General features: G+C 36.3%; 1 protein-coding gene across 8 annotated transcripts in view; it reads left to right on the forward strand.

Moving 5' to 3' along the window:
* Positions 1-2,161: 2,161 nt before the first annotated feature.
* Positions 2,162-27,917, forward strand: part of LOC134824658 (integrin beta pat-3-like) — a 29,384-nt gene continuing 3,628 nt past the window's right edge. The window contains exons 1-21 of one of the 8 annotated variants that reach the window (XM_063836614.1): positions 2,179-2,254; positions 2,371-2,622; positions 9,676-9,807; positions 10,123-10,209; positions 11,233-11,336; positions 12,153-12,242; positions 12,506-12,661; positions 12,941-13,073; positions 13,429-13,568; positions 13,877-14,005; positions 14,246-14,413; positions 14,648-14,789; positions 15,135-15,248; positions 16,080-16,184; positions 16,573-16,721; positions 17,331-17,427; positions 17,723-17,851; positions 18,050-18,159; positions 18,467-18,523; positions 20,834-20,908; positions 21,803-22,997. In XM_063836614.1, the coding sequence (XP_063692684.1) occupies positions 2,194-2,254; positions 2,371-2,622; positions 9,676-9,807; positions 10,123-10,209; positions 11,233-11,336; positions 12,153-12,242; positions 12,506-12,661; positions 12,941-13,073; positions 13,429-13,568; positions 13,877-14,005; positions 14,246-14,413; positions 14,648-14,789; positions 15,135-15,248; positions 16,080-16,184; positions 16,573-16,721; positions 17,331-17,427; positions 17,723-17,851; positions 18,050-18,159; positions 18,467-18,523; positions 20,834-20,905 (2,427 nt within the window). In that variant the 5' untranslated portion in view covers positions 2,179-2,193 and the 3' untranslated portion in view covers positions 20,906-20,908; positions 21,803-22,997. Of the gene's footprint in view, positions 2,255-2,370; positions 2,623-9,675; positions 9,808-10,122; positions 10,210-11,232; positions 11,337-12,152; positions 12,243-12,505; positions 12,662-12,940; positions 13,074-13,428; positions 13,569-13,876; positions 14,006-14,245; positions 14,414-14,647; positions 14,790-15,134; positions 15,249-16,079; positions 16,185-16,572; positions 16,722-17,330; positions 17,428-17,722; positions 17,852-18,049; positions 18,160-18,466; positions 18,524-19,245; positions 19,870-20,833; positions 20,909-21,802; positions 22,998-27,917 lie in introns of those variants that run through there. The other 7 variants (XM_063836612.1, XM_063836618.1, XM_063836619.1 and 4 more) reach the window with 7 other exon arrangements.

Consider the following 27,917-nt stretch of genomic DNA (forward strand, 5'->3'; position numbering starts at 1 on the left):
GATGTTTGGCAGGGTCAGGTTCCGCCTCATTTGAAATAAATTAATCCTTCGATCTTGCAATTATCGATCAATGAGGAGAAACTCTGCCAATTAATCTGGAATCTAATAAGGGTACCCTTCACCCGAAACAGCGTTACAGTGGAGTTCCTACCTACGAGTGAAGCTAATGTCAGCCGCGCCGCAAGGCTGACATTTGACATTATCATACTCTGCATACACCGCGCCACCTTTCAGGCGCCTTTTCCCACCTACGAGTGAAGCTAATGTCAGCCGCGCCGCAAGGCTGACATTATCATACTCTGGATACACCGCGCCACCTTTCAGGCGCGCCACCTCTCAGTTTTCACTCGTAGGTGGGAACTCCACTGTTAACCTATTCAATGAAACAAGAAATTTTTTTAATGAAACCAGAAATTTAATTTTAGCACATTTTACAGAATAAAAAGATGTAAAACAATCCATAAAATATAATGCCCAATTGGTGTATGTCTTTTTGTCCTTGACTGCTAGTTTGGTTTTGGTTAACGGGTGATACTCGTAAAATATCTGTTCCATATATTGGACCGTCGACGAGTCCAACTCCGCGTGCGTCCTGGTAGGTTGTAAACCTACAAGGTTTTGGAAGGACAGGTAACTAACGGGGCAAGGAATGCGTGTGCCTCAAAGCTTTTGCACACACCGAAACACTAGTTCAGTTAAGTTATTATTGTCGCTTTTTACAGTACATGATTGAGTGACCATCCGGATTCTGTTTGTGCTACTTTTGATCTAACTATTATCGATGCCAAGCGACTAGTCTTGTACATTAATCATTTTGTTAGCTCCCTCATTTCTATTTTTAGAAGTTCATTATCCCAAGTATCATAGAGGAGCTAAACTAATTATTAGTAGATGAAAGTAACCAATCACAATTTTTCTTGTACATGAGCTATTGAATCTCTAGCAAGGCATTTGTTAATACCTGTGTGTCAATTAAACAAATAATCAATTAAACAAATAATCAAAGTTTTAGCACATTTTACAGCATAAGATTTAAACAAATGAAAACATATAATGCTCTTAGTGGTAAATGGCCGTTTGTTCTGAGCTGTATGATTTTTTGATAATCAACTAGCGGGGCAAGGAATGTACTGGCTGGTAGCTTTTGTACACACCAGAACGCTAGTCTGGTTGATTAGTGACCAAATTAGAGGCGTTGATAGGAAGGCATTATAATTTGTGGGTGTAAGAGGGAATATTTGGCATGCATTATTCTAGCAGCTATTTTGTAACAAATGGTCTTTACGATTATTAAGGACAGTAAGTATTTTGGGTGTTCAATACTAAATCATGGCTAAATGTCTAAGTGGGGGCCGGGGGTTTAAATTTAAGGGAGAAAAAGAAATGAATATTGGGTTATAATGTTAATCATAGATGTCAACCCTGATATAACTATTGTACTAAAAATTCGATCATAATGCTTAGGGTCTTTATTAGGATTCAAATTGGATACAAAAATAGGATCTCTTTACACTACACTTACTCACTCACACATCACATTTAACTTGACAGAGGAATACGCTGGCAGAGTAAGTCTATTTGGTCATGAAATTTTGGAGGTCAGGTGGAATCCCTGCAGGAGCCTACGAAAATTTAAGGTTACAAATATCAAAGTCTTTATTTGTCCAGTCATAGTAGTAGTGTAGTTGACAAATACTAAAATGAATTGGCATGTACACACACAACACCCAAGTTCTGGAAGACTGCACACGATTGGTCATATCAAAATTATATCAAAAGTTCATGTGTTGATTTAATGTTGTTGATTTAACCGACTCACTCAGAAGTTTGATCGAATTTTCTAGTTTGAATATGTCTCCACTTCTCAAGTTAAAAATAATCTTTTACAGCTGAGCATAAGGGTTCAATGTGTATTCTGATTTTTCCACTGATCTTAGATATGCTTTTCAATTTTTAAAATAATATTGTATTATATTTCTGATTCATTGATAAAACTTCTTAACTTCGCTGGAGGCTGTGAAAAGTGATATTTTCCTTCTATCAATTGAATATTAAGTCCGATCTTGGACTCTCTTGGTGCTTGGATTGACGATCAATCTATTTGTTGGTCTTGATGAATTGAGATCAGAACCAATTTGAATGATTTTATAGGTTCCTGCATTAACACAATCGTAATCTCAGACTAGCTTAGCTATGGGCTGGTGTCGAATATTGACTGGTCTACTACTTATCCTACAAATAGCTTTGAATTATGGTTAGTGTAAATCTTGACTTTTTCATTTTTCTGGCTGTTAAGTAATAACTTAACTTAAAACGAATATCGTGTTTGTAATTAACTTCAATTTCCAATAACTAATCTATTTTTCTCAGGAGCATCCACTGGTCAGTGCTCCGGTGCCAAAACATGTTCCGAGTGTATCAAAACGCACTTCACCTGCAAATGGTGCCGGGACGAAATCTATGACGCCTCCAGATGTCAGTCAGATTTAAACCAAGAGCTGGGATCCTCTGAGTGTGAGAATTGGACCTTCCCTAAGTCTGTCATTGAGCCTGATGAGACGGAGTTTGGGCCCATTATTCAAGTCAAGCCCAGTGCCATCAAGATCACTAACCTCAGGCCAGGTAAGATAACGTTCTAACTAGACTTTAACCTTAAATGCTTGTTTACACATTGTATATCAGATGATGAGAGGGGTTGGGTAACAAATTATAGAAATAGATCTTTGCCTCCAACCAAAGCTCATCTCAGTGTGGTAAAATAGGAATATCTCACTTGAAAGATAACTTGTGTGGATGCAAAGTATTCTGTATTACTATTTCCATGGTATCATGTAGTTACATGATATAGCGGCTGTACCTTTAAATTTTCGTCAGAAATGAACCAGCGACCACCCTTTTCTCTATTAAATTCAGGAAACTCTAGTTCAAAACTGAACATTGAGTATCAAGTATGGAGCCTGACAAAACATTTAAATAATCTCTGACGACATGTAATGTGTACCGTGGTAACGGAACAGGTGCGGCTACCGGGCAACATCCGGTAATATGTCTGCTACTCATCTGAAATATCTGGTCAACTCACCACAATTACAACTCATAACTCATCTTGTTCAATCATCTTGTTTTAGCTGATTAGCCTATACTAGTTTTTACTAAATACTGCTCCCAATCATTTGAGATCTGCGTGCAAATAATACTGACATAACCAATAACCATTAACCAGCCTCTAGGGGAAATCTAAGAATATTCTTTGGACTTAATTAATAATCTGATAGTTGATTTAGTAAGTGCAATAGAACTTAATTAAAAATTTAATGTTTCTGACATTTGCTTCCTTAATGGAATGTAAGCTCCGCTTACTTCCCCTTTGCGTTATTACACAAGACAATACCCAATAATTATGGGTATTGTGTAGTATTTAGTACTCAACTATAGCATTGGGTTGATTGCAGGTCACTGCCTGTGTGTGACCTGCTGTGTGTAAAGGAACCCTAACTATTGGCTATAAAGTGCAGGTGTGAGGCTGTGATGGTGTCAATACACATTACTCTGTTTAATGGTATTGGTCTAGTGGAGACTAGACTTGCTTGTCACGTGAGGACGTGACCTATTCTGAGGAATTATTCTGAGGAATTATAGAGTTTGATGTTTTCATCCATCGGCTCAGCTCCATGGTAAACTAGGAATTTCTCACTTGAACGATAGCTTGTAAAGATGTGAAGTATTCCCCATAACGTTTTTTGCTCCTTGATTTTAATTATCACATTAACGACTGTTAAGTGTTAATGTGACCTGTGATATTACGCTTTTATTCGGACGAAATTTTTCACAGTTTTTTAGACATGTTTAACGGAGCTAATCTCTGTTGAGATGTTAATCTGAACCCATAAATCAAGACAAAGCTACTTGTCTATGTTACTGAAGGAAGTTGGGACAAACTCTAAAGAGGAACTGCGAACCCTGAGGAGGGACAGGGATATATGGAGGGGGTTATCTGGCGTAGATCGGACTTAGTTCCGACATAGTAGTAGTATTAGTATAAATCTAGCTTTGTTATCTTGTGGCACTCCGCAACAATTGATTATGATTATAAACATGAAACATCGATTTAGCTTTAAAAATTTGAACACTTAAATTTACTCGCATAACTTTAAGATAATATCCCAAGTAAAAGCTACAAACCTCATACGATTGTTCATTTGCAGTTTGCAAATAAAAATTGCAGACTTCACTACAGATTTAGCTTAAATTTATCTGTATAACTTTCAAATAACATCTAAAAAGTAAAAGCTACGCACCTCATAAGATTGAACGATTAGCGGACAATTTGCAGACTTAGCTGCAGAATGTGAGTGTATCGTGTTACACACTACACGTCACTCATTATAGTTCCGCCTTCTCTCACAACTATTTTTACACAAGCAAAGTTGTGTTCTGTGTTCTGTGTGAAACTATTAACTATGTGAGTGCATTGTGTGTTTTCCGTGTTTTGTGATATTTCAAACTATCAAATTAAAGAAATTTGATACCATCTTGGTATGAAACATTAACCTGAAGTGTGGACAATCAGTGGTAAATAGCCAACTACAAAGTGGCAAATAACCAACTACAAAGTGGTAAATAACCAACTACAAAGTGGTAAATAGCTAACTACAAAGTGGTAAATAACCAACTACAAAGTGGTAAATAACCAACTACAAAGTGGTAAATAACCAACTACAAAGTGGTAAATAACCAACTACAAAGTGGTAAATAACCAACTACAAAGTGGTAAATAACCAACTACAAAGTGGTAAATAGCTAACTACAAAGTGGTAAATAACCAACTACAAAGTGGTAAATAACCAACTACAAAGTGGTAAATAACCAGCTGCGAATCAATAAATATTGAATCATCATCCAACATGGCCCAGTGGGTAACATGATGTCATGTTTGAATGTTAAAATTACACACATTCCTAACTATCATCTAATTAGACCCAACACCGCACAGTACACAAACATGTAGAGAGAGTGAATAATGTACACACTTTTCACATCTCCGGCTGTTCCAACCTGTACACAATGTCTGTACATTCCCACCTAATGTCTGTACATTCCCACCTAATTATACTGAATAGAAGTCATTAGAGGTGATTAAAGAAATGAGACCTGAATTGTGAATACAAAAACAACTGCTCTGAACGTTTACGTGATACACTAATAATATAGTGCTGTAATAACTAGAGATTGTAATAACTAGAGATTGTAATAACTAGAGATTTATACATCGCTTTATAGCCGAAAAGAACTCCAAATCGGAAGATTAAGTTCAAGCCATCTAAAGTGACTCATGAACATGTATATAAGATAAAATAGATAAATCAATTCTACATTTATTACACGCTTCGACATTTAAATATACGCAACGGATATTGGATAGTATGAAACATGAATTTATACGAAAAGTTATTATATGACAACCCTTCACTGCGCAATACTATTGAATACTTATTAGTCATATAGCGTGACCTGTAACTTTTCATTACTAAGTAATCAATATGTAACCACTGTATTATTAGCAACACATCAGTATTTAAGTTTTTAGCTGCTGAACATATTTTTAGTACTACTGGAGGTTTACTGAGCGTACAGTGACAAATACTTACAAATACTTACAAATACTGACGCAAATACTGACGCACGAGACAAGCTATCGTAATGTGTGTTTATTACAAGCACCGTTCTACTTCCACTACAGTATAATACACAGTATATTACACAGTGTAATACACTGTGTAATACACTGTGTAATAGACTGTGTAATAGACTGACGTTTACTTAACAGACAGGAACTCTGTAATATCTACTGAAATCAAACTTAACTTAACTTAACTATTCCTTAATTCCCAGCTGACTCCACGTAGTTGAGTTATATATCCGAAATTAGCAGGCAGATTAGTTTAGTGAGTATTGGCTCGCATTTTGCGGGTTTTGGCAAATACCTAAGTAGAGAAACCCTTACATGAATTACAAAGGATTTTGTAGAGATACATTTAATGTTTGGTAGTAGGTACTGCTCTTCTTAACTTATCATATTATATAGAACGTGAATTAAAATGTAAAATACGTGTAATTTAGGAATGTTTGTTGGTAGTGTCAGACTTTTAAGTCATCTAACTATCTAACTAGTACATGGCGTAGTGTTCACTGTTCCATAAAAATGTATTTTATATTAAACAGATTTTGATTGCTTTATGAGTATTAGCATAATATTGACTGGTCTATTTAATGAAATAAATAAATAAAACAGTTACATTCCAGATGGATTAGGGCAAAAGGCATATTATCATGCCTATGTTTAGCGTGCCTTGATTTATTGTTTATTTATCCTTTCTCCCAAGGCTAAGTAGTGAAGTAGAGGCTTCATGTGCAAATCCTTTGGCGGACCTGGAGGAACCGAACTGTAAACCAATGTAAATAATACCCCTATTTACTGTGCACCTCAATCTACCAGTCAAAACCCCCGAGAGGCCCTGTAACTGCAGTTATATCGATATTGTACCATGATTCTACTCGTAAGCATGTGCATTGTGCCCCCACATTTAGTTAATACAGTTTCTAAACGTCAGAACTGATAAATATTATCACATTGTATAATTGTGACCTAAGTTTTGTGACCTATGTGAGTGATCTACCTGTATCGCTGTGGTTACGTTAACATAATATGGTAACTGTACGTCTAGACTTGATATCTCGTAATACCAGGATCTTTACACGGATGATACGTATCAGGTTGTTGACGACAACTGATGTATATATATATATATAGTACATTGGTATGCAGTACATGTATGTAATTGGCATGTCTCACCAGGTTTTAGGTCGGACCCTTATAGGATATATTATTATGAACAAGGTGTTCCAGGGTTGGAACTTTGAAAGCGTTCTTTAGTGGTAAACTTAGCTGTTATTACAACAGGTTATTCTAAATTTAAACATTGAAACTAAGAAATCAAGAAATGCGAACTTGTTCGAAATTCCAAAAATTTCTCGAAATGAAATATCCCGGTAATTAAATTATGTAATATGTATGTTAATTTTGTCTGTTACGGAAAAATTCTGGAACTTTCTTAGCTAGGCTTCATAAAAATGATTTAGTTTGGCTTTAATTTGGTGCCAAGCTAACTTATGTTACCAAAGAATCAGAACCATCGCATGGTGGCATCAGCGACTACTTTACTGAACCAAGTGTTATATAATATATATATATTATAAAGTTTCCGTTATGAATATGAAAAACGTATGGCGACATGATGCATTTTATCAATTGGTAGAAATACGTTTGCTAAATTAACAGGTATGAGTATTACAATGCCAACTATGCTGTTATATGGTTAAGTATGTGGTATGCCCCGTTATGGTTACAATACAGAAATTACACTTTGCCGGAGCAGCCAGAAAACTTTCTCGACGACGAAAATAAACCTCTTCGTTCGAGAAAGTTTCTCTTTTTACGAGAAAGTTTCTCGTACAAAGAAGTTTATTCTTGAATAATATTCCTGAGGAGTGAGGAAACTAGCGTGGGTTAGAGATATTAAACAATATCCTGTTCAGAAGTCACGTATGATAAATCACCTAATCACGTATTCCAACGGTCAAGAGTTACTAATTATAGATTACAAATCGTACAGGCCCTTACCATACTACATAATTATCCTAATTATACCCTCTGACATGGACAGTTCCTATTTAAAAGAGTTGGCAGTCAGTATAGGGTATCATGATGTCATTTCACTTTAATACAATCATCCACTTAAAGACACTAAACACATGATAAATTTCACACAAAAAACCCAACCAATCAAGTTTCGTAAATCAGACCACGTGACAGCCACCTGACCAATCACAATCAGCCGGCCCACCTTGACTAATACCTGATGTGTGGGAGTGTATGTGTAATTAGATAATGGGGTGTAATTAGATAATGGGGTGTAATTAGATAATGGGGTGTAATTAGATAATGGAGTGTAATTAGATAATGGGGTGTAATTAAATAAGTGTTCGAATCCAGCTCCAGAGAGTGAGAGCGTGTTAAATCTAACACTCAAATATCTGATATTTCGTGTACTTGTGACATCTGTCATATGTACAGTTTCTTACACCGGATATAGTGACAATAAACTAGAAACTACATCCTAGATACATGCATTCTTTATTCTCTAGCATTCCATCTGGAGGAACTTAAATAATTTTACTTCTTAAGTTAAGGAACTTGATTAGTTAGGAACTTTATTGTGATATCTTCAGATTATCCTATTTAAATATTTATACTTGGGTGAGGTGAGGAACAATACATTAAACGCAGTAGACTAATTATAATAGACTAGTAAACTAAATGTAGGCAGATTCTAGACATGAATGTAACTAATCTCATAGCACCACATTTCTCACCGTCTATCTAACCACGTATCATCGAAGTTACTTGATTTACTCGCAATAAAGAACCATAAACACTTTAAACACACCCTCTCACCTGTAACTTAAACTTACACTATCACCCGTAACCTAAACCAATCAAAACAATATTGTCACCTCATGCAACGCAATACAAAACACTACATGAAACACACTTTAACATAGTAGTCACACTTTTACACTTTAACTCTCTCTCTTTTAATACACGATGAAAGAAAAGTGCCCAACTCGATCGCATCGTATTATAATACACTAAACGCTGCGTGTGACTTCTTCAAACGCTGTTGATAAGGCGCTGCTGCTGTGTAACACTTACTGACCTAGCCTTGTTTAATTATATAACTGATGATGTCATCATGACGTCATACGTTACGTGATGTTACACAGTGGGGGGTATTGAGTCTGGGATGTCATTAGAACTTTATTGTGTAGGGGCCGGGTGTGAATTGTGTGAATTAAGTCCTAACGGCTGTGAGCTACCGGCTACAGGAACACTAGGACTACATTGTTAGAAATATAATATGTCATCTACATCTGCATCTGCATCTGCATCAGCTCTGTATTCGTGTTACGAAGGAGAGTACAGTGATATTTGTAAAATATCGACTTAATGAATTTTAGATATTCAATAAAACCCCAATTTACCACAACCCAATTTACCCGGGGTGTTTCCTTCCCCAAAACTCCGTGGCGAATCGGATTTTACTGTACCAGCATTTTTCGAAATTCCAAAGCTTTAAAATACCAGACATCGTTGCCTAAACACTAAAATGGAGTAGTAAATATTAGAGATGTTTGCCGGCCAACGACTGGCGAGTTCCGGAATAAATTTATAAACATTTTCTGTATTACAGTAAACATAGTATAGTATAGGGTGGATTACTTGATGAAATATCAGAGTGTATACATGTTCTACATTCCAAGAGCCACAAGGCTGACCGTTAAAATAGATATGCTCTAATCTAGATGATACTTTTAGATGAGACGTTAAACATGAGATTATATGCTCATTTCGTGTGAGCTGTTGGAGAAATAGACATTTTCTTGGATGTGTCTTAAAGACAAGAATTTTAACATTGCTTAGTAAATAATCTAAAGAATTGAAGAAAAAAACTTACTTCTATGAGGCTGATTTAATTAAGGGTCAAGATTTAACATATTTAACATATTTAACATATTTAACATATTTAACATATTTAACATATTTAACACTTTCAGGAGAGGAACGAAATATATCAGTAACGGTTAAGTCCTCTAAAGATTATCCTCTAGATGTGTACTATCTTATGGACTTCTCTTATTCTATGAAGGAGGATTTAACCAAGTTAAAAGAGTTGACTAGTAATATAAGTAAGTGTGTTTCCGCCTAGTACTACTAGCCTTTCATGATATTCCCATAATTTGTCCATAATTTTTGAACCGAAATAGAAGTGCATAAAATTGATATTTCCAGACTGATATTTGTCCATAAATTCTGAACTAATACATAGAAGTGCAAAATTTAGATGTTTCTTATTCATATTATAAGCATGTGATTATTTCAACAACATTTTATTCCCGAGATAAGAATTTAAATACGAAAAATCCAAATGTTAAACCCTGATAGTACTATTTATTTGATTACCGGATATGATGATTTCTTTTCTTACGCTTACTTTGCTTTAGTTGACAACTTGAAAGATATTTCCTCAAACTACAGTATTGGTTTTGGAACATTCGTGGATAAGCCCATCTCGCCCTACGCTAAAACTGGTTAATATTTTTCTTTAAATCTAGATTAAAAAAAGTAAAAGCTTGCATTTTGCTGCAAACTCTTTGAAATACTTGAATTCGTAAGTATTTCTAAAAGATATTCACTTTTTAAAACTCCTCTTAATACTTAATATCTTAGTTGCCAAAACTGAATTTTCACCCAAATTTGTTGCTCTCAAATTAATGGTAAATAAATTAAATTAATGAAAAATTAGATTAATGGCAAATAATGTTTGTTACTCAAATTAATTGAGCTCAAAGTTTTGGCACACAAATTTTTGGGAACTAAAGCATCCCAAATATTTCGTCAAAGTGAACGCACAAGCTGCTAATTTTAGAAACATTTAAAAAAGCAGCAGAGTTGAGATAGAAGTATGTCAGCTGTGAAGACTGCTGAGTGTGAAGTACCCCAGCTATGAAACCCTCAAAGTGTATACACTGTCAGTAGTTCAGTAGTTACCGTGCTAGGACACGGTTGTCGGTTAAACATTAAAACAACCCATAACATGCTGCTTGTCTTCTCCTAGACTCTTCTAACTTTAAACTTATGTTATGTTTGACGTGTCTTGAGTGCAGAGCTGTGAACAATACAACACCTTCAAACTTTCAATTTTACCTATCGCAATATAACTTACTGAACATTGTTCATTGAACAGTATGAGCTAAGAGCTTGGAGTGTTACTTTACAGTTTACAGTTAAGCTTATAATATTGTTACAATGTATAACAGCGTTGTGATATGTAGTATCCTTGGCCTGCTAGTCAGTGTCTCAACAAATCGTACATAATCTCCGCTTGTTATTATGACAACGTGTTAGACAACATGTTGTTGGATATTGTCACTTCAACAGTGCTAGCCAATATGTCAAGATGACTTTGTCATTTATTTTACAATTAATTTAAGCTGATTTGAATTATTAGCTTCATGTTGAATTAACGGGTCTGTAAAATTTCGAATAAAGAACATCGTGACCAGGGCTTTGTTAAAATATTCACATAAAATTAAAATGTATCATTTTTACAGAACCAGGTCAGATAGAGAAGCCATGTGAATTGTGTCAAGCTGTACATTCCTTTAACCACGAAATGAGCATGACTTCAGGTGACGGTGCAACCGAGGCTCTCAAGGTATGGTTTAAAATATTTCCTTGTGTTTGCATTGAAATTAGTACTTAAATGTATATTATTGACAAGTTATATGCCCACTTAAATTAAGCTTTGTCTTATGAGGTAGTAGAATATTATTCTGTTTTATTGGACCATTGTATTACAATTATAAGACATGCCGCCTAGCATGTAAATCGCGCTTTGTTCTTGTGTAATCTACGGATTACAAAGGAAATGCGTCTAGTTGCTCCGTTCAAAATGTGCATTCGATGATTGAATTATCAGTAAACTTTAGATTCGTATTTATTAAATCGAAATCTCGCTTACAATAACATGAATATTATACCAAAAAAGTAGAATATAGTCAAGAAATATAATGATCTAATGATCACCACTTCAAAAATCGTTTCATTCCTTCGATAATAGATTTCGGCTATTTGTATCGCAACATTATTTGAGATGAGGTACCTTGTATTAGATAAACGACCCTCTTCGGCCGTTTGGTGGAAGCACGATGATCGCAGGGAAGCTCTATATTACTCACTGTAGATATAACTTATGCTTTTGAAACCTCACAAATGCTGTCATACCGGTCGATTACGTATGCCTGGATTCAGTTTCATATATTGCGTGAGCGCGCGCCGTCGCCTAATGGTATACGCATATACAAAGTGCTGCGCGCGCCGCGCGTGTGTAGTTTCTTAATTTATAAATGTGATTAATCTGATCGATCAGGCGGCTTCGTCGTGGTCTTCTATGCATGGCGCCGAATATGAACAATAAACATGTAAGTTTCTCCCATACTACCGACCAAGATTGAACAATATATTTCTGCAGTCGAGGTTAAGCAGTTTGAGTATCTCTTCCAATGTGGACAACCCCGAGGGTGGTTTTGAAGCTATCGTACAGGCTGCTGTATGTTCTGATGTAAGTTGATAAAAAGCCTGAGTTCAGGTTAATTTAAGATTATGTTCGGAAGAAAAATCAATACGAATTTATTGTTTTATAATTCAATGTTGTGTTTTACAGCTTATAAAGCAGTAATTTTAAATTTTGAAAAGAAAGCTTTAATTTAATTCTGTTTTCATCATTTATGTTGTTAATGTTCCCCCCTAATTACTAATGTTACTTAATACTTATGTTACTTATGTTACTTATGTTACATATGTTACTTATGTTCACCCCCTCAGGATATCGGTTGGAGGGACCCCGCTCGAAAAGTCATATTCTTCGCTACTGATGCTGTGTTTCACGTTGCTGGAGACGGAAAATTGGCGGGAATTGTTGAGCCCAATGAGGGGACCTGTGGAATGTCAAATAATAAGTACACTCGTAGTTTAAATCAGGTTAGTTATCCTACTGCAGTTATCATATGTTTATGAGATGTGTTTCCCAAATCATAATTTTAATTGTGCGAAAATCGTCCGATTTGTCTGGACATAATAAAATAGCCCGTCCAACGTTAGATCAACATGAAATACATTTTTGAGTGTACAAATTGGTACCAGCCACCAGGTGGAGCGAATAAATTAGCCGGGAACAACAAATAGTAGCATAATACTCCCCTGAACGTGATTAATGATCCTGTTTATAGCTCAGTTGATTATTAAACCTATTTTGTCCAGGATTACCCTTCAATTGGCCAGCTAAACGATGTCCTGATAAAGAACCAGGTGATCCCCATCTTCGCTGTTACCGCTCAGATGCAGAATGTTTATCAAGAGCTGTCAGAACATCTTACCCAACTTTCATCCGTTGGTAAGAGCTTATTAGTCTTAATATAGTCTTACTATGTAGCTTACTATTAGTCTTACCATAGATGTGGATTCTGGTGGGGAGGTGAGACGTATTTTTTTGACAGGAATATACCAATCTGCTTTCACTACAAACCCCAGAATTACTGTCATGTGTCAAAAAAAAAGTCTCACTTCCTTTCCAGAATCCACATCTATTAGTCTTACTGTGAAGTACAGCTTATTCCGAATGTTTGATTAGGACTACTATTCAAATCACGATGCAAATTCAAAACATCCGTTCAATTCTTGACAGTATAACTCCCCATAATTTCCCGTCCATGAAATTAAAAGTAAATAAAAAATTCATTCCATTCTAGGAAAGTTGAGCGACAACTCAGACGATGTAGCTAACCTTATCAAGGATCAGTTGGAGAGTATCGTATCCTCCACCCAGCTGAACCCTCAAGCTCCTCCCGGAGTTACAGTCACTGTGATCCCCAAGTGTGCTGGTGCACAGGTAAGTTGGAGAGAGGGTGGCATGTTCGTAAGTAGGAAATACACGTTTACATAATAAGATAAAATCAAATACACGATTAAAGTAAAATCGCACATGTTTTATTTTGACACTCACGGTTATATAAGTCGCACGAGGGAGCTATTATATATGTGCGAAGGATATAGACTAGACTTTGCCAAATATTTTTCTTCAGAATTATGCGGTCTTTGTCAACATACTCAAAGTTCAGTTTTAGTTATATTACATATATTATATACTACTGACTGAAGATAAAAACGTACTCTCCTTATAACAATACCTTTATTCAGACGGAAATGGTAAACGGACAGGGATGTTCAAATGTAACAATAGACGAGGAAGTTAGTTTCAGTATTGTAGTTAAGGTGGCCGAGTGTTTGTCAGAAGAGGAAGCTAACTCCTACAACTTTAACATTGAGGTAATTAATAATTATCCTTCATCAGAACTCCTGTTTGCCATTTTTAAAACGCAGAATTAAAAACCAGAGCTTTTACGCCGCACATCCTGTAGTTTACCTCACAAATTAATTAATATCCTTGGTTTTGGTCGATTTTTTCCCCAATGTTTATATTTAGTTTTTCACTGTCATTAACTACAATCGTGGTGGCACCCAATATGAAGGTCCATTATCCAATTATCCCATTATCCAATTATCCAGGTTCCCGGTATAGCTACTATCCCGATCTCTATTGACATGATCTGTGAGTGTCCCTGTGAAAAGGACGAGGATAATATAGATAAGGGATCTGATAAGTGTAACAGTGCAGGGGATCTGATCTGTGGAGCTTGTCAGTGTCATGCGGAGAGTTACGGTAAAAACTGTGAGGTAATTATCTTGTTATTTAATGGTTTTTAATTGGGTTTTTAATTGGTTTGAGCACGTTCTGAGTATCTGCATCATATCTTTATTTCTGGAAATAACTGGATATCAAGGTCACACCAATCTTACCTGCCATTTACTAGGCAAGTATCTGCTCGGGCATCAATCCGACTTATTAGCACCAAATTAATTAACCAATCAGCAATTCCACTGACTCAACAACATATTGCTCCCTTTCAGTGTAACCAAACTAAAGACAAGAGCAAGGACAAATGTATTAACCCAGTTTCCGGAGCCATATGTGGGGGCGACAACAACGGAAAGTGTATTTGTGGACAGTGCGAGTGTATCCAACCTAGCAGAGACAATTACCAGAGATGGGGTAATGTGAACTGTTTCTTCCATCTATCTGTATTGGTCTGATAACAAAGACATACCTACTCACTGACAGACAGACACACCGACATAGCGAATGACTGATGACCGATAATATAGACTGACAGATAGACTGACTCACGCAGATATCTTTCGACCGATAAAACTTTCTTTTTTGAGATCACGACAGAATGAACCTATTATAGCTGAATAAGTAATAAAAGCTCTGATAACCAAATTGCTGTAAATTGTTAAGTTTAGAAACATTCAATTCCGAATAATCTTGATGACAAGTCTTCCCAAATATAAAACAAAAATAAATTAATTGTCTAATAAATTATTCACGTTACAGGAGAGTTTTGCGAGTGCAGTAACTACGAGTGTCCCCGTAATGAGGATAATCAGATTTGCTCTAATAACGGCTATTGTTTCTGTGGAGATTGCGACTGTAACAAGACTGCTAATGGTTTGTCATGGGGTGGACGGCAGGGGGGTGGGGGTTTCACAATCTGCAGACCTCTCACATTGGATAATATTTATAATTTTCTTGTGATTAGCTGTTTTTGAAATGACCATAGCATAGGTAAAGTGAGGAAAGTGAGATATTGGTGTATTACATACTTGTTGTTAAGATCTTCTTATCTACACAACTCTCTGATCTTATATCTTATCTACTCTCTTATCTACTCTCTTATCTACTCTCTGATCTTCTCTCTTATCTACTCTCTTATCTACTCTCTTATCTACTCTCTTATCTTCTCTCTTATCTACTCTCTTATCTACTCTCTTATCTACTATCTTATCTACTCTCTTATCTACTCTCTTATCTACTCTCTTATCTACTCTCTTATCTACTCTCTGATCTACTCTCTTATCTTCTCTCTTATCTTCTCTCTTATCGTCTCTCTTATCTACTCTCTTATCTTCTCTCTTATCTACTCTCTTATCTACTCTCTTATCTACTCTCTTATCTACTCTCTTATCTTCTCTCTTATCTACTCTCTTATCTACTCTCTTATCTTCTCTCTTATCTACTGTCTTATCTACTATCTTATGTACTCTCTTATCTTCTCTCTTATCTTCTCTCTTATCTACTCTCTTATCTTCTCTTTTATCTACTCTCTTATCTTCTCTCTTATCGTCTCTCTTATCTTCTCTCTTATCGTCTCTCTTATCTTCTCTCTTATCTACTCTCTTATCTACTCTCTTATCTTCTCTCTTATCTTCTCTCTTATCTACTCTTATCTACTCTCTTATCTACTCTCTTATCTTCTCTCTCTGATCTTCTCCATTTCAGGTACCCCTAAGCAAACAACAGATCCTCAGTTTACAGGCAAGGATTGTGGGTGCCCTGTCTCTAAAGAAGGCTGCATCCATCCCGAAACTGGCATTGAGTGCTCTGGTATGTGACATTTATTGTTGATATAATATGACGATAGATTCCCTGAATTTTAAATATTGAATTGTTTACTTTCTTTTTAAATTGAAGGTGAAGTGTTGATTGCATTTTGTAATTGAATGGATTTAATTGAGTTTGTTTGCACCGTGTTAAACACTACTCTACACTCTACACTCTACACTCTATATATTCAACACTCTACACTCTCTATATTCAACACTCTACACTCTACACTCTCTATATTCAACACTCTACACTCTACACTCTCTATATTTAACACTCTACACTCTACACTCTCTATATTCAACACTCTACACTCTACACTCTCTATATTTAACACTCTACACTCTACACTCTCTATATTCAACACTCTACACTCTATACTACACAGGGTCTACTAACGGTGAATGTGTGTGCGGGGAGTGCCAGTGTAAACCTGACCACTACGGCAAGTACTGTGATATCTGCCAGAACTGTGGTCCTCTCAACTGTACCCTATATCTGGATTGTGTGGAATGTGTCTACGAGAAATTCGATGATGTGAGTATAGTAGTTGTGTGGTTGTAAGTGTAGCGGTTGACCGGTTAAGAGTACTCTTTTAAGTTTTAGCTGGTAAATGGCTTCCTGCTATAATAACATCAGCATAGGTCGATCTTGTGCCATATGGTCCAAATTTATGGTTAAAAATGTATGGTAAACTACCTTATTAAATGAAATTTTTACGACACTTAATTGTGCGTCAAAATCGCACAAATTAAGCGAGCAAACATTAAGTGACGCATATTTAATGTGCACACTTATCAAGTTCGCAGACTCAAATTTACGGCAGTAAATTTTGCATCATACGGTACGATATATGTAATTTGGTTTTGTTAATCATTAGTGGTATTTGAGTTGTGGAGCTCGGCACGCCCTTTTCTTCGCTGGTATAACGAGAGCTTTATCTGCTGAAGCTCTCGTTATACCAGCTTGCCAACATTTGGATGAATCAAAAGAAATATTTTTGCAGATTTTACATAAATTACTAAGTGATTAATGATTACTATAGTTACCGGTTACGTCGTTCCAAAGGTTATTGATTTTGTCATTGATTTAATTTTCTCATTGATTCACTGAAGCTCCAAGACGATATTTCTAATCCTAGAGTAGAGATTTTTTTACCAGGATAAAGAAGCGTGGAGAAACTGTGAGTGTGATAAAAGTACGGTCCTTTCCAGCGACGAAACAGTCGATACCACAAAACTAGGTTTGTAAATGTAATGTAATGTAATGTAATGTAATGTAATGTAATGTAAGGTAATGTAACTTAATGTAACTTAATGTAACGTAATGTAACGTAATGTAACGTAATGTAACTTAATGTAACTTAATGTAACGTAATGTAACGTAATGTAACGTAATGTAACGTAATGTAACGTAATGTAACGTAATGTTGTTCAAATTAAAACTCGTGATAGTGAATTATCCTGCGAATGTTTTAGAATATTTGGATATTTTGACATTGTGTAGTCGTCTCGTTTCTAAAATTCCACCTTATACAGGTCGCCACAAGCAATGTGAGCCGATACCTTACGACGACAACTGTAACCTGATATACTTCCTTCATTACACGGATATGGGAACTACCAAACAGCGCATCTTGGACGAGATCCTCATAGATAGGGAGCTAGGTAAGTTTAATGTAGTAATCTGGAGAACCTTGCCTTGAGAAAAGTATAGATGAGATCCTATTTCTCATCTAATTTGCACGTGGGCGGTCGTACAGACAGACAGCATAAATAATTCTCTGAATTATAGTAGAGATACACGGATTATATCAAATTAAATATGTAATGAATATTCCAGACCTAACGAGAAATTTCTCTCAGATTGTCCTTCGCAGCCTGATATTATCGCGATAGTTGCTGGCGTGATAGGTGGCATACTTGCTGTGGGAATACTTTTACTCATCCTGTGGAAGATATACACTACTATTGTCGTGAGTTTATTTTCAATATGTTGTTTGTATTCAATGATCCATTTTGATTTTTGAAAGTCCGTGAGTGATTTTTATTTTTTGTAATTATGTTTGATATATGGGCATTGGGCACCGTATTGGGCAAATTATTTAGTTATATTTCATACAATATCTTTGTCGCATAGTAGCGGGGTAGTAAATACAGTGTTTCGTTTCGTTTCGTATACAATGCGCCGGTGCTTTTCAGTTATTACTGTATTTAGCGCTTGATTGATATCGATGTTTTATCACATTGTTCTTGGTAAATTCTTATCTCAACACAATGCAGGATAAACGAGAATATACCAAATTCTTAGAAGAGCGTTCCAAAGCAAAATGGAATACGGTAAGTTATCTGTTGCCTTGCTCTTTATTCTCAAATCGCGTATGGAAATTCTTTTCGCCTACCATTATATCCATCTTTAAATTAAAGTTAATTTTTCATCAATATGGTTAATACTGACAAGATAATTTTCTTCGGTTGTCCTTAAAATTTGTGGGATTTCTCACTGATTTTACAAGATTTCGTTAGTCACAGCTCAACAAAATTAGCCAACCCCGACTAAAGTTTTCTTTAAACCGACTTTCCATAGCAACCGAGCCTGATTTGATTAAGGGAAAGGCTCGAAAAGTTTTATTTTTGACGTGTACGAGAGAGAATGGTGATTATGCAATATGCAGATCTAATCGGTATAACTGTAAATATTTCGAGGAGTAATTTGCGCTGTTAAAATGAGACCCCCGCTACAGCCTATTTGTGTGTCAGCCGTGTAAAGTGTAAAGTTACTGATTTTAAGCATTTTCCATTTGTTGTGTGTAGTGTTAAAACAGCGATCAGGCGAGTGCTGCAATTTCCGGGTAAAGCTCATTGTGATTAAGCTATAAGGTTATTACTATAATTTTGCTCCTCCGATAAAGAGTGTGCACATATTTTAGAAAAACAGCCCTGCAATTTTCACTTTTCTACACGTGACGTCATTCCTGACTCATTCTGACGTCATAACACATACAATGACGTCATAACACTCGTTATGACGTCATAACACATGCCGTGGTATATCCTTGCAGGACAACAACCCTCTCTACAAGAACCCCGTCACCCACTTCCAAAACCCGCTCTCTTCACGATCTCCAAGTTTCGTCTACAAAGAACCTGCTAATTCTCCTCCTCCTTCCTCTCACCCCACCTCTCCAACCAACTCCGACACTGCCTTCGACTTCTCCCGCACATCTTCCTCTACAAACAATCAGTTACCGCGGCGGTACAATACTGGTGACTTTAACGATCACAAAGTGTCTCCGGTGAAGAATGCGGCACCCGTCGAAGAAAAAATAATAAACTCACCAAAACCACCTCCAGTAGAATCACCGCCAGACGATATCTCCACCTCTATCGACATAGCCTCCAACATTGGGGAATTTGACGATATCCTGGGAGACATCCAAAGTACTCTCTCAAGAGACACTATCATTACCAACCCCAGTGTTGCTGGGGGACGTTTACCACCCCACCCACTACCATACAGTTCACCGCACAGAGCAAGTCCTGCTTTACCACCAAGAGGGACCCCAGACGTCTCACCCCGTGCTGCTTTACCACCTCGTGCACATAATCCCCACACCCTGCCGTTAAGAAGGAGGGACTCGAGGGAGGGACAGGATGGTTACCTGGAGTCTAACTTGTAGTATTTTGTGAGTGCAGGAATGCTGCTTTGGGTAAATATTTCTTATTTAATATCATGCAATCTCTTTGCAGTTTGGTTTCACGTTTGTGATGTTGCTTGATCTACCGGCAATAATAAGGACCGTAGTGTTTTTTCGAACGATAAAGTCATTTTGGCGCGGAGCTTTTTAAATTTACGACATAGGGCGAGGCTTTGGCTTTTATTGATAGCACTTCTCCGTTCCATATTATTGCCGTTGCTTATATTCAGTTCTGTGCTTGGATCCTACTATACAATGTTCTGCATTATAAATGTTTTAATGTCATCTTAAAATAGTCTTATGAAAATAGTTTCAAGCTGTTTAGCATGCTTTGCTACGTCACAAAACCATCTTTTTGTTTGCCAGAATATTCCCAAGCGTGGCTTCACTGGTGCACAATTCTGCTTTTTTTTTCAAGCTGAAAATGTTATTCGGCTGCTAGACTTCAATATTTCCAAGTAAATATAGTTTTATTCGCTTTCAACTTCACCCAATCTTCCCATTACAGTCTTTGGTGATGTTTGGTTATTATTTTTACATTTTTCACGAGCTCCAGCAACTTTTTTTTCTAAAATAAAACGGGTTATGTATCAGTATATCCCGATCCGTTTTAATCTTGAAAAAAATGTTAGCTGACTATGTTTGAATTGTGCGCCAGTTTTTCTTATGAGTATTGCATGACAAAAAATTAGTTATTATTTTCTTAACCGGGTTGCTATGGAAATGTACGGCTATACTGTGAATTTGAATAAAAATTGGGAATTCGTTGCGCGAAAATTTAAGCTATGAAGTGAGAATGAAACGAACTGATCTAATAACCTGATCGAAAATCATGTCCAATGACAATCTCTTGTTGATGACACCACATGATTGATAAACCAAGTTTTCTTACAATCAATCATTTTGATAAAGTAATTAATTAATTAATTAATCGAGTCTAATTAATAATCAGGGTCTGTCTCCCTTGTACAAAGAACCAACTACCAAATACACTAACCCTGCTTACTCTGGAAAGCTTATTTAGTAGGTTGTAGAAACCCTCTCACCCCCCATTGAACTCGTAGCATGTTGCTTACTGAAATGTTATTTATATTATTGCACGGTAATTGTATTGGTGGGTTACCAGGAGTGGACAGAAAATTGTTCCTCCTAGTTCTACGTTACGGGACAGTGATGTTCTGTAATTGTGATGTAGGAAAATATGGAATCAGATTAGATTATTTAACGAGATTATTTGCCATTTTTATTTCAGATTCCAAGACAGATTCAAACGATAATTAGGGCCTTTTTCAATTGTAGCATTATCTCTACGATTTCCAATTATAAGATTATCAGGCCGATCCTGTGCACTTTTTAAAGTTGTTAACTGTCAAATTGGCCTAGAAATGATTTCACATTTAATTCCGCAGATTACATTTTTAGTAACAACTGATAATTTATTTGATATATTCAGTGATATAATGTTAGGAACATTACACCTTCATGAAATATTAAATACCATTGAAATTATAATAAATACCTAAAGTATGCTCGAAGATAGTTTTTAAGGTTGCATGAGCTTAGTGATACGTTCACCAAACGCACGTGCGTACGTACAATATGCATGAAAGTGCTGTAGTATTGATATAAACAGTATGTAACACCTCTACAAATGGAGCTTGTAGATCTAACTTCTTCGCTGACTTATCCAGAATGCTGTTATGAAAACTAATAATAATTTTATATCTTGCAATGGCGAATCCTATGAAGATGCTCTTGGATATTTATCTCATGGTGAATCGATTGTGCACCATGAACAGTCGATATCCTTGCTGTTTCGATTAACATTCTGAAATAAGAACTAGCTGAATATTAAAATTAACAGTTTTTAAGTTTTGCGAAACAAATACAAATCCAGCAGCTAACCCCGTTATCCCTGCAGGGTTTGTCCCCTCTCTACAAAGAACCAATGACAAAGTACACTAATCCTCTTTACACTGCCGCTGCTTCTAGGATGTAGGAACCTATAATTATTATAGGACTCTTCTCTCACACACACACTTATCACGTGACATTGGGTGAACTGGTCTTATGGTCTGAAAGTATCACACACACACACACACACACACACACATAACTTGTATTTACCAACGAGGGTTACGTGTTTTGCAACCTGATATGTATAAGGTGCTTTGTGACGTCACAGTGCAATTCAGATCAATTTATTCTCTGAAGAATAGTTGTGCTGATATAAATAGCTCTGAGGGTTGAATAAGTTGAATAATGTTCTGGTTATAACAAGTTTTCGAATTATTTTAAAAGTCTCCTAGGTTGCAATCACACAGCAGATAGAAAAATTTTACACAAAAATCTGATTTTTTGTTTCTAAATCCGCTTTAAGCTAGTTTTCACACTAATTTACACTAGGAATTCTCTAATGCAGTATGTTTAACTATGTGGTCTGTGACCGCATACATTCTATTGAGAGGAATTTTTACATTTTTACTGTTTTTACTGGTTCTAGAGATGATCACATGAACATGCCAATATTTCTTTGATAATTAATTAGTCGGCTATTTAGTCGACTAATTGCTCAGCTAATTGGTGAATTGATTAGTTATTATAGCTCTTGCAGTAAAACGAAAGCTCAGTTCTAATGCATTTCCTGCTTGTGAATGAGTTGACAGAATTTAATGCCATGATTTTACATCATTATCAATTTTATGTTTTATGTTTTGCTGTTTAAATTATGATATTGTACGTTTTAATGTTTTAAAAGAAATGCTAGATATATGTGTTCAAAGTTGGTGCTAAATGATAGCTTATATGTTTAGCCTTATTTTGAATTTTAAGTTTATTACAAGTGTAATATAAACCGAAAGCTCTAAAAATGTGTGTCTAGTTCCAGAAAGTCTTCTAATTTTACACATTTTGTGTAACACATTCTAATTTTACACAATTGCTTTAAAAATGAAAAAACGCAGGTTATTTGTGGTTCAATATGATCTTCATGCGATTAAACGCGGCAATAACTATTAACAATAGTAAAAATATTAAGTTTAACAATGTTTATTTTCTTATCATTTCCAGTTGGGTGAGTTCCAAATTATTTAGTCAATAAAATTGTGTTAACATAGGTATAGTATATTGATATTGTTATTGAAAATAACATCGGTTCTTTCTTTCTGCATTAATTCCTATCAAACTGGTACAAATGAGAGCTAGAGGGGCTGGGGATGAACTAAAATGGTATAAATGTCAATTTTATTGATCAAGCAAGGTCAGGTGGCTCTTGAAATGTTATTATATACACCCTGTATATTATATCGCTATTTCTATATCGCTTATTAGTTATTATGGTCGATTTTGAGTCAAAACTTCTCGGAAATGGTAATTGTCCAGTTTCAAAATATATCTTCTCCAACATTTTCAGTGGCATCGTCCTGAAACCAAGGTTGTTAAATACGAATTACGAGGGAATACGTACTGGAATACGAATACGTATTAATTCTCGAAAATTGACGTATTACGAAAAGGTGTGTCGTGCGCGCAAAAAATTGTTTGCTTTGTACAAGGAAATCACCTGCTTTCACGTGGTTTGAATCATCCAGAACCCCGCAGTTCACTGCCAGAGCACATGATCTTCATAACAATTGCATTATAGGAGTGCAGTTTTGTGTAATTAGACCGTTTAATTTAAGTTACTTTCGTGTTAGAGTAAATTTTAGTTATCTTTGAATCGATTATCGATATAGAAACAAAGTTGAAACTCTGAAATTAAATGGGGAAATAAATGTCGTGCACTCCTTTAAATTTATAATGCATGATCAATGATGAGGGTGGCGCGCAGCTGTAATGACCTAATGTTTAATTTTGAATTTGACAAATCAGCGTATTATGGCGTATTCGTGGACGTATTTAACAATCCCTAGAAATTACCGTATTACGGCGTATTACGACGTATTCTTTATTAGAACCGAATACGTCGTATTCTTTCACGAAAATTTGACGTATTTAACAACCTTGGTCAGAAGTATGTCTGGTCACTGATGTAACATGTCAATTTTATATTTTTGGAGACAACACTGAACAATCAAAGTGAAAACGAACAGCTGTGACATTTAACTAAAATCTATTAAATCAAGTCGATAACACTGCTCAGTAATGTATAGATGCTTTTACCGCTTTACTTTTAGTTGTTAGTTAAAAGGAAAAATCTTTTGAGCCATTGCTTGATCATAAAAGGGGGAAAATAAATTTTACCCATTTTGTTCAGATAAGAACCATGCTTACTAAAAGAAAAAGTTGTCTTTAAAATTGATATGATTTTCGAAAAATAATAGAAAAACAGTGTCTAAAATGACAAAGTTCCCTGCTCTGTGTAGTAAACAGAATTAAAACAGCTATTATAACCGTCCATTACTCCATTAATAGCGAAGTGTGGTAACTATGGACTAGTATCAGGAGAATGTCCATTGCCACAGTTGGTCTTGATCTTGTCAGTTACATGATTAAGGAGCTCAATCACCTCTTTAGTCATCGTAACACCCACCATCTTCCCTGAAATAAAGAAATGTACAAACTTTAACATATCTTTGTTCTTTGTGATGATGACCTGGTTAGTGTTATATTAGAATTAGTTAGTGTTATATTAGAATATATAGTTATAAGTTCATTGTACTAGACGTTTAATCTATTGCAGGTTTATTAACTACCATAGCATTGCTCTAACCAGAGCCCTCTCGCTTGCAGTAGCGCGCGACCGCCGTAGGCAACTTGTGAAACAAGTGACAAGCGCGTCACGCAGTACGCGTATACACATGGCTTTGTGAAACCATAGCACATACGCTTGTCATACGTTGTTATAGACCTGCCGCGCGGCTGTATAGTGTATCGTGGCCACTTATAAGTCTAGTGAAATGACAAATACAATGGGGGTCATGACGTGATACAAGTGAAATACAACCATAAGCATAACCAAGACGTGCACCGTATCACCCGTAAAGTTATACTTATCTGCTGGGAAAATATTAAAGCTTATTCCAGCCTTGAAGTAAAACCAAATTGAATCAAATGTTAATAATAACCACTGATGCCATCCCAGATGTTTGTTAATCTCTTGGCCATGTTCCTCGTGAAAAGTTTGTCTATGTAGTTCTCCGAGTACAGCATCAACCAGGATCTGTTTTCAACGGAGTCAAACAGGTCCAATATTTTGATCAACTTATCTGTGATCGTGTATCCCACCAGCCACTCTGAAATAATTTGTTATTTAACGATGGCAGATTGAGATGGTTTATCAATATTATATTTAAGTGGAATGATGTAAAATTCGTGGAACTGAATCATATTATTGATAAGACAGAGGAATTTAATTCTCCCTTTGAATCAATCAAGCTAGATGATTTGTTGTAAATACTGAGATCAAACTATCAATTTACAGGCTATCGTCAAACATGTTGCAAGGCGTCATCTTCAGTGACATAAGCCTAAAAATTGTAAAAAGTTAGTAAAACCCAAAATTCCTTTAAAAATCTGAACACTCTTAAAACGGTTATATAATAATTAAAATTAAGATGTTAGGAGTAACGGAAGGCCAAAAGGATTTATAGTGTTTATTCCAAAAGGTTTTAAAGTCTTGAGTTGTTGAATATATTTATGTTTATGTTTCACGACTTCTACAGTTTTAGGACTAGAAATATCAATAATGAAACAATTAAAAATTTGTTAAAATCCACCTTTGTTAAAACCATGATCCACATAATGTAAGCCCAAACTATATACCTCACTTGTTTCAACTACCTATCACCATTTAAAAGTTTATAAATATTTGACCCTATTTCTCCCAGTTCTAACCCGTAAGAGAGCGAGTAGTGCGGACCGTCGTAAGCCTTTTCTACAGAAACTACATTGGAACGAGATAAATGATGTTGTAACTCAGGAAGTTTCCAGGGACGCTTTAACCTTCTCAGCCGTAGCTTGAATTCATGGCTGCCTTTTGACAAGTTCCGCAGCAATTGTATCTTGGCATATGGCATTTGCTGGTTGACCATGTTAGGCTCCTAAAGCAAGTTCTTCCTTCAATTTAACGAGGCCGAGATTTTCGGCTTGGCCCTGTTTTCTTGTGTAACTGAATATTTCTTCCTAGGAGTGGAAGCTGTTGAGGAGGTTCTCTTGGATGTTTCACAGTGTCACTTCACTGAAACTCTGTTCTTGAGAGGTGTTCTTCATACTTCTTAGTCACAGACTCCAAATCATCAAACACTACCAAAGTAGATATGACCCTGATTGGAAGGTGTAAAGGATGTCTGTCATCAGGAGAGTGAACTTTGCGTAACAGTGACCTTGTTTTGATTTGACAACCTTATTTACTAATGTTCTCAACCATTATCCTAGGGTAACACCAGCAAGGAAGGCTTTTTTGAGGTTGTCGAGGTGTCCTTTGAGGCGTTCTTGGCAGTTATGATGCCTTCAGAGTCTAAGGCATTGGAGTATACGAACCGGAATAGATATGGTTATGGGTGGGGAGCTTTTTTAAAGTGTAGGTATGAACGAGAGTCCGTTTTCATTTATGAACAAATCCGTTTGAAGGGAGCCCAAGGAATCGAAAGTGAACATTATGTCAAGGAAAGATACTATTTAACCAGGTTCTCTTCTATTTGGTACTCATCTTGAATTAAGCCCTGGGGAGGAGTGCTTTGTTGACGTCTGCAATCCAACTTTGAACTCATCTGTAGTTCCCTCAAACAAACTCTCCGTCGTCAATGAAAAGCCTGGCTGATACGGAATCTTCTTCATGAGCTCTGGTTTACTAAAAACACATTTTGTATTCATTAGGGTAGTATACTGCTATTTTGCGATTTGGACACAAGTGATCCACCCGTAGGGATACCATGAGCTGTATGAACCAATTTGATCGAATACCCCAACAAGAGGAGCGGAGGCTTAAGTCCAACAGTTGTGTGAGCCATTGGCAGAAGTCTTCAGTCCATCTTCTCTACATGATGACATAGCGGACCTTAAGGCCTCTATGAACGAGGGGGTGGTGTTTAAGAGTCATAGAGGGGCCTTAAAGTCGTAGGTAAACGATCTGAAGCTTCTTTCTGTACTGTGGAATGTCACTATCAACGAATTTCCAACCATTGAAGCATCGGTGTTATAATCAAAGTCAACAGAAATCCTTTTCAGATCCATCAGGTAGTGGCTAGCAAGGAAAACATCACTGCGTTTTGTATTCCATCTTGAAGTGCCGTGATGAGCCTGAAGGGGCTCGACTCCTGTTTTAAGGTCTTCTTTTGAACTGTGGGATCTTTAGAGTGGGGTAGAAATAAGCTTTAACCAGGTTTGAAGTGGAAGAGGTAACTCTTATTGTTAGTAACTTTACCATCACTGTTCAGATTGTTTGGTAATACCATGATGTTATAATCTCCATTGATGGTTTGGTACCTCACTGGGGCTTTCTATCCGTAGTACTTCTTGATAGTTTGTGGGAGGTAGTCCACTGGGCCGGTCTGTTCCAAAAACAAGCGTTGATAGGTCCTCCCATGATGTTTTTAGGTTGAGCTTGCGAAGGCTTCTTGTAGAGCAGTTAAGATTCGTTCACTGTTAAGCGCATTTCCATGCGTAGACTCCTCAATGCAACCTTGGGTTGGTACAAATCCTAGCCCTTTGGTTCCAGTGCTGCTATCGCTTCAAGTGGAACTTCATCTCCCACATACCCTAGTATCACGACACTGCCTCGTCTAAGGCTTTCGAGCTTCCTTTTCTGTTTTTCGCTGTCTTTGGTCTCACGACTTATATAGTTTTCATCTTTTCGGTCACTCAAACTCTAAGTATTGTCCCCTGGATCTTTCAGTGGCCATGGTTCCCACTTTTCTTTCTCTACGGAGTTATAGAAACGGTTTTTTTGTCCCAAAATGCTTTCTTAGGGTGGTCCGTTCTTTGGTGGCATGGGGGTTTGGTCCAATTCTTCTGAATTAACTTTCTGGTTATTGATAAGTAAACAATTAGATACTATTAGAAGTTTTATTACTATACTAAACATTAGAAGTTTGTAC

This window comes from Bolinopsis microptera, chromosome 13 (genome assembly GCF_026151205.1).
Source record: "Bolinopsis microptera isolate Bmic1 chromosome 13, MBARI_Bmic_1.0, whole genome shotgun sequence".
NCBI classification, from domain to species: domain Eukaryota; kingdom Metazoa; phylum Ctenophora; class Tentaculata; order Lobata; family Bolinopsidae; genus Bolinopsis; species Bolinopsis microptera.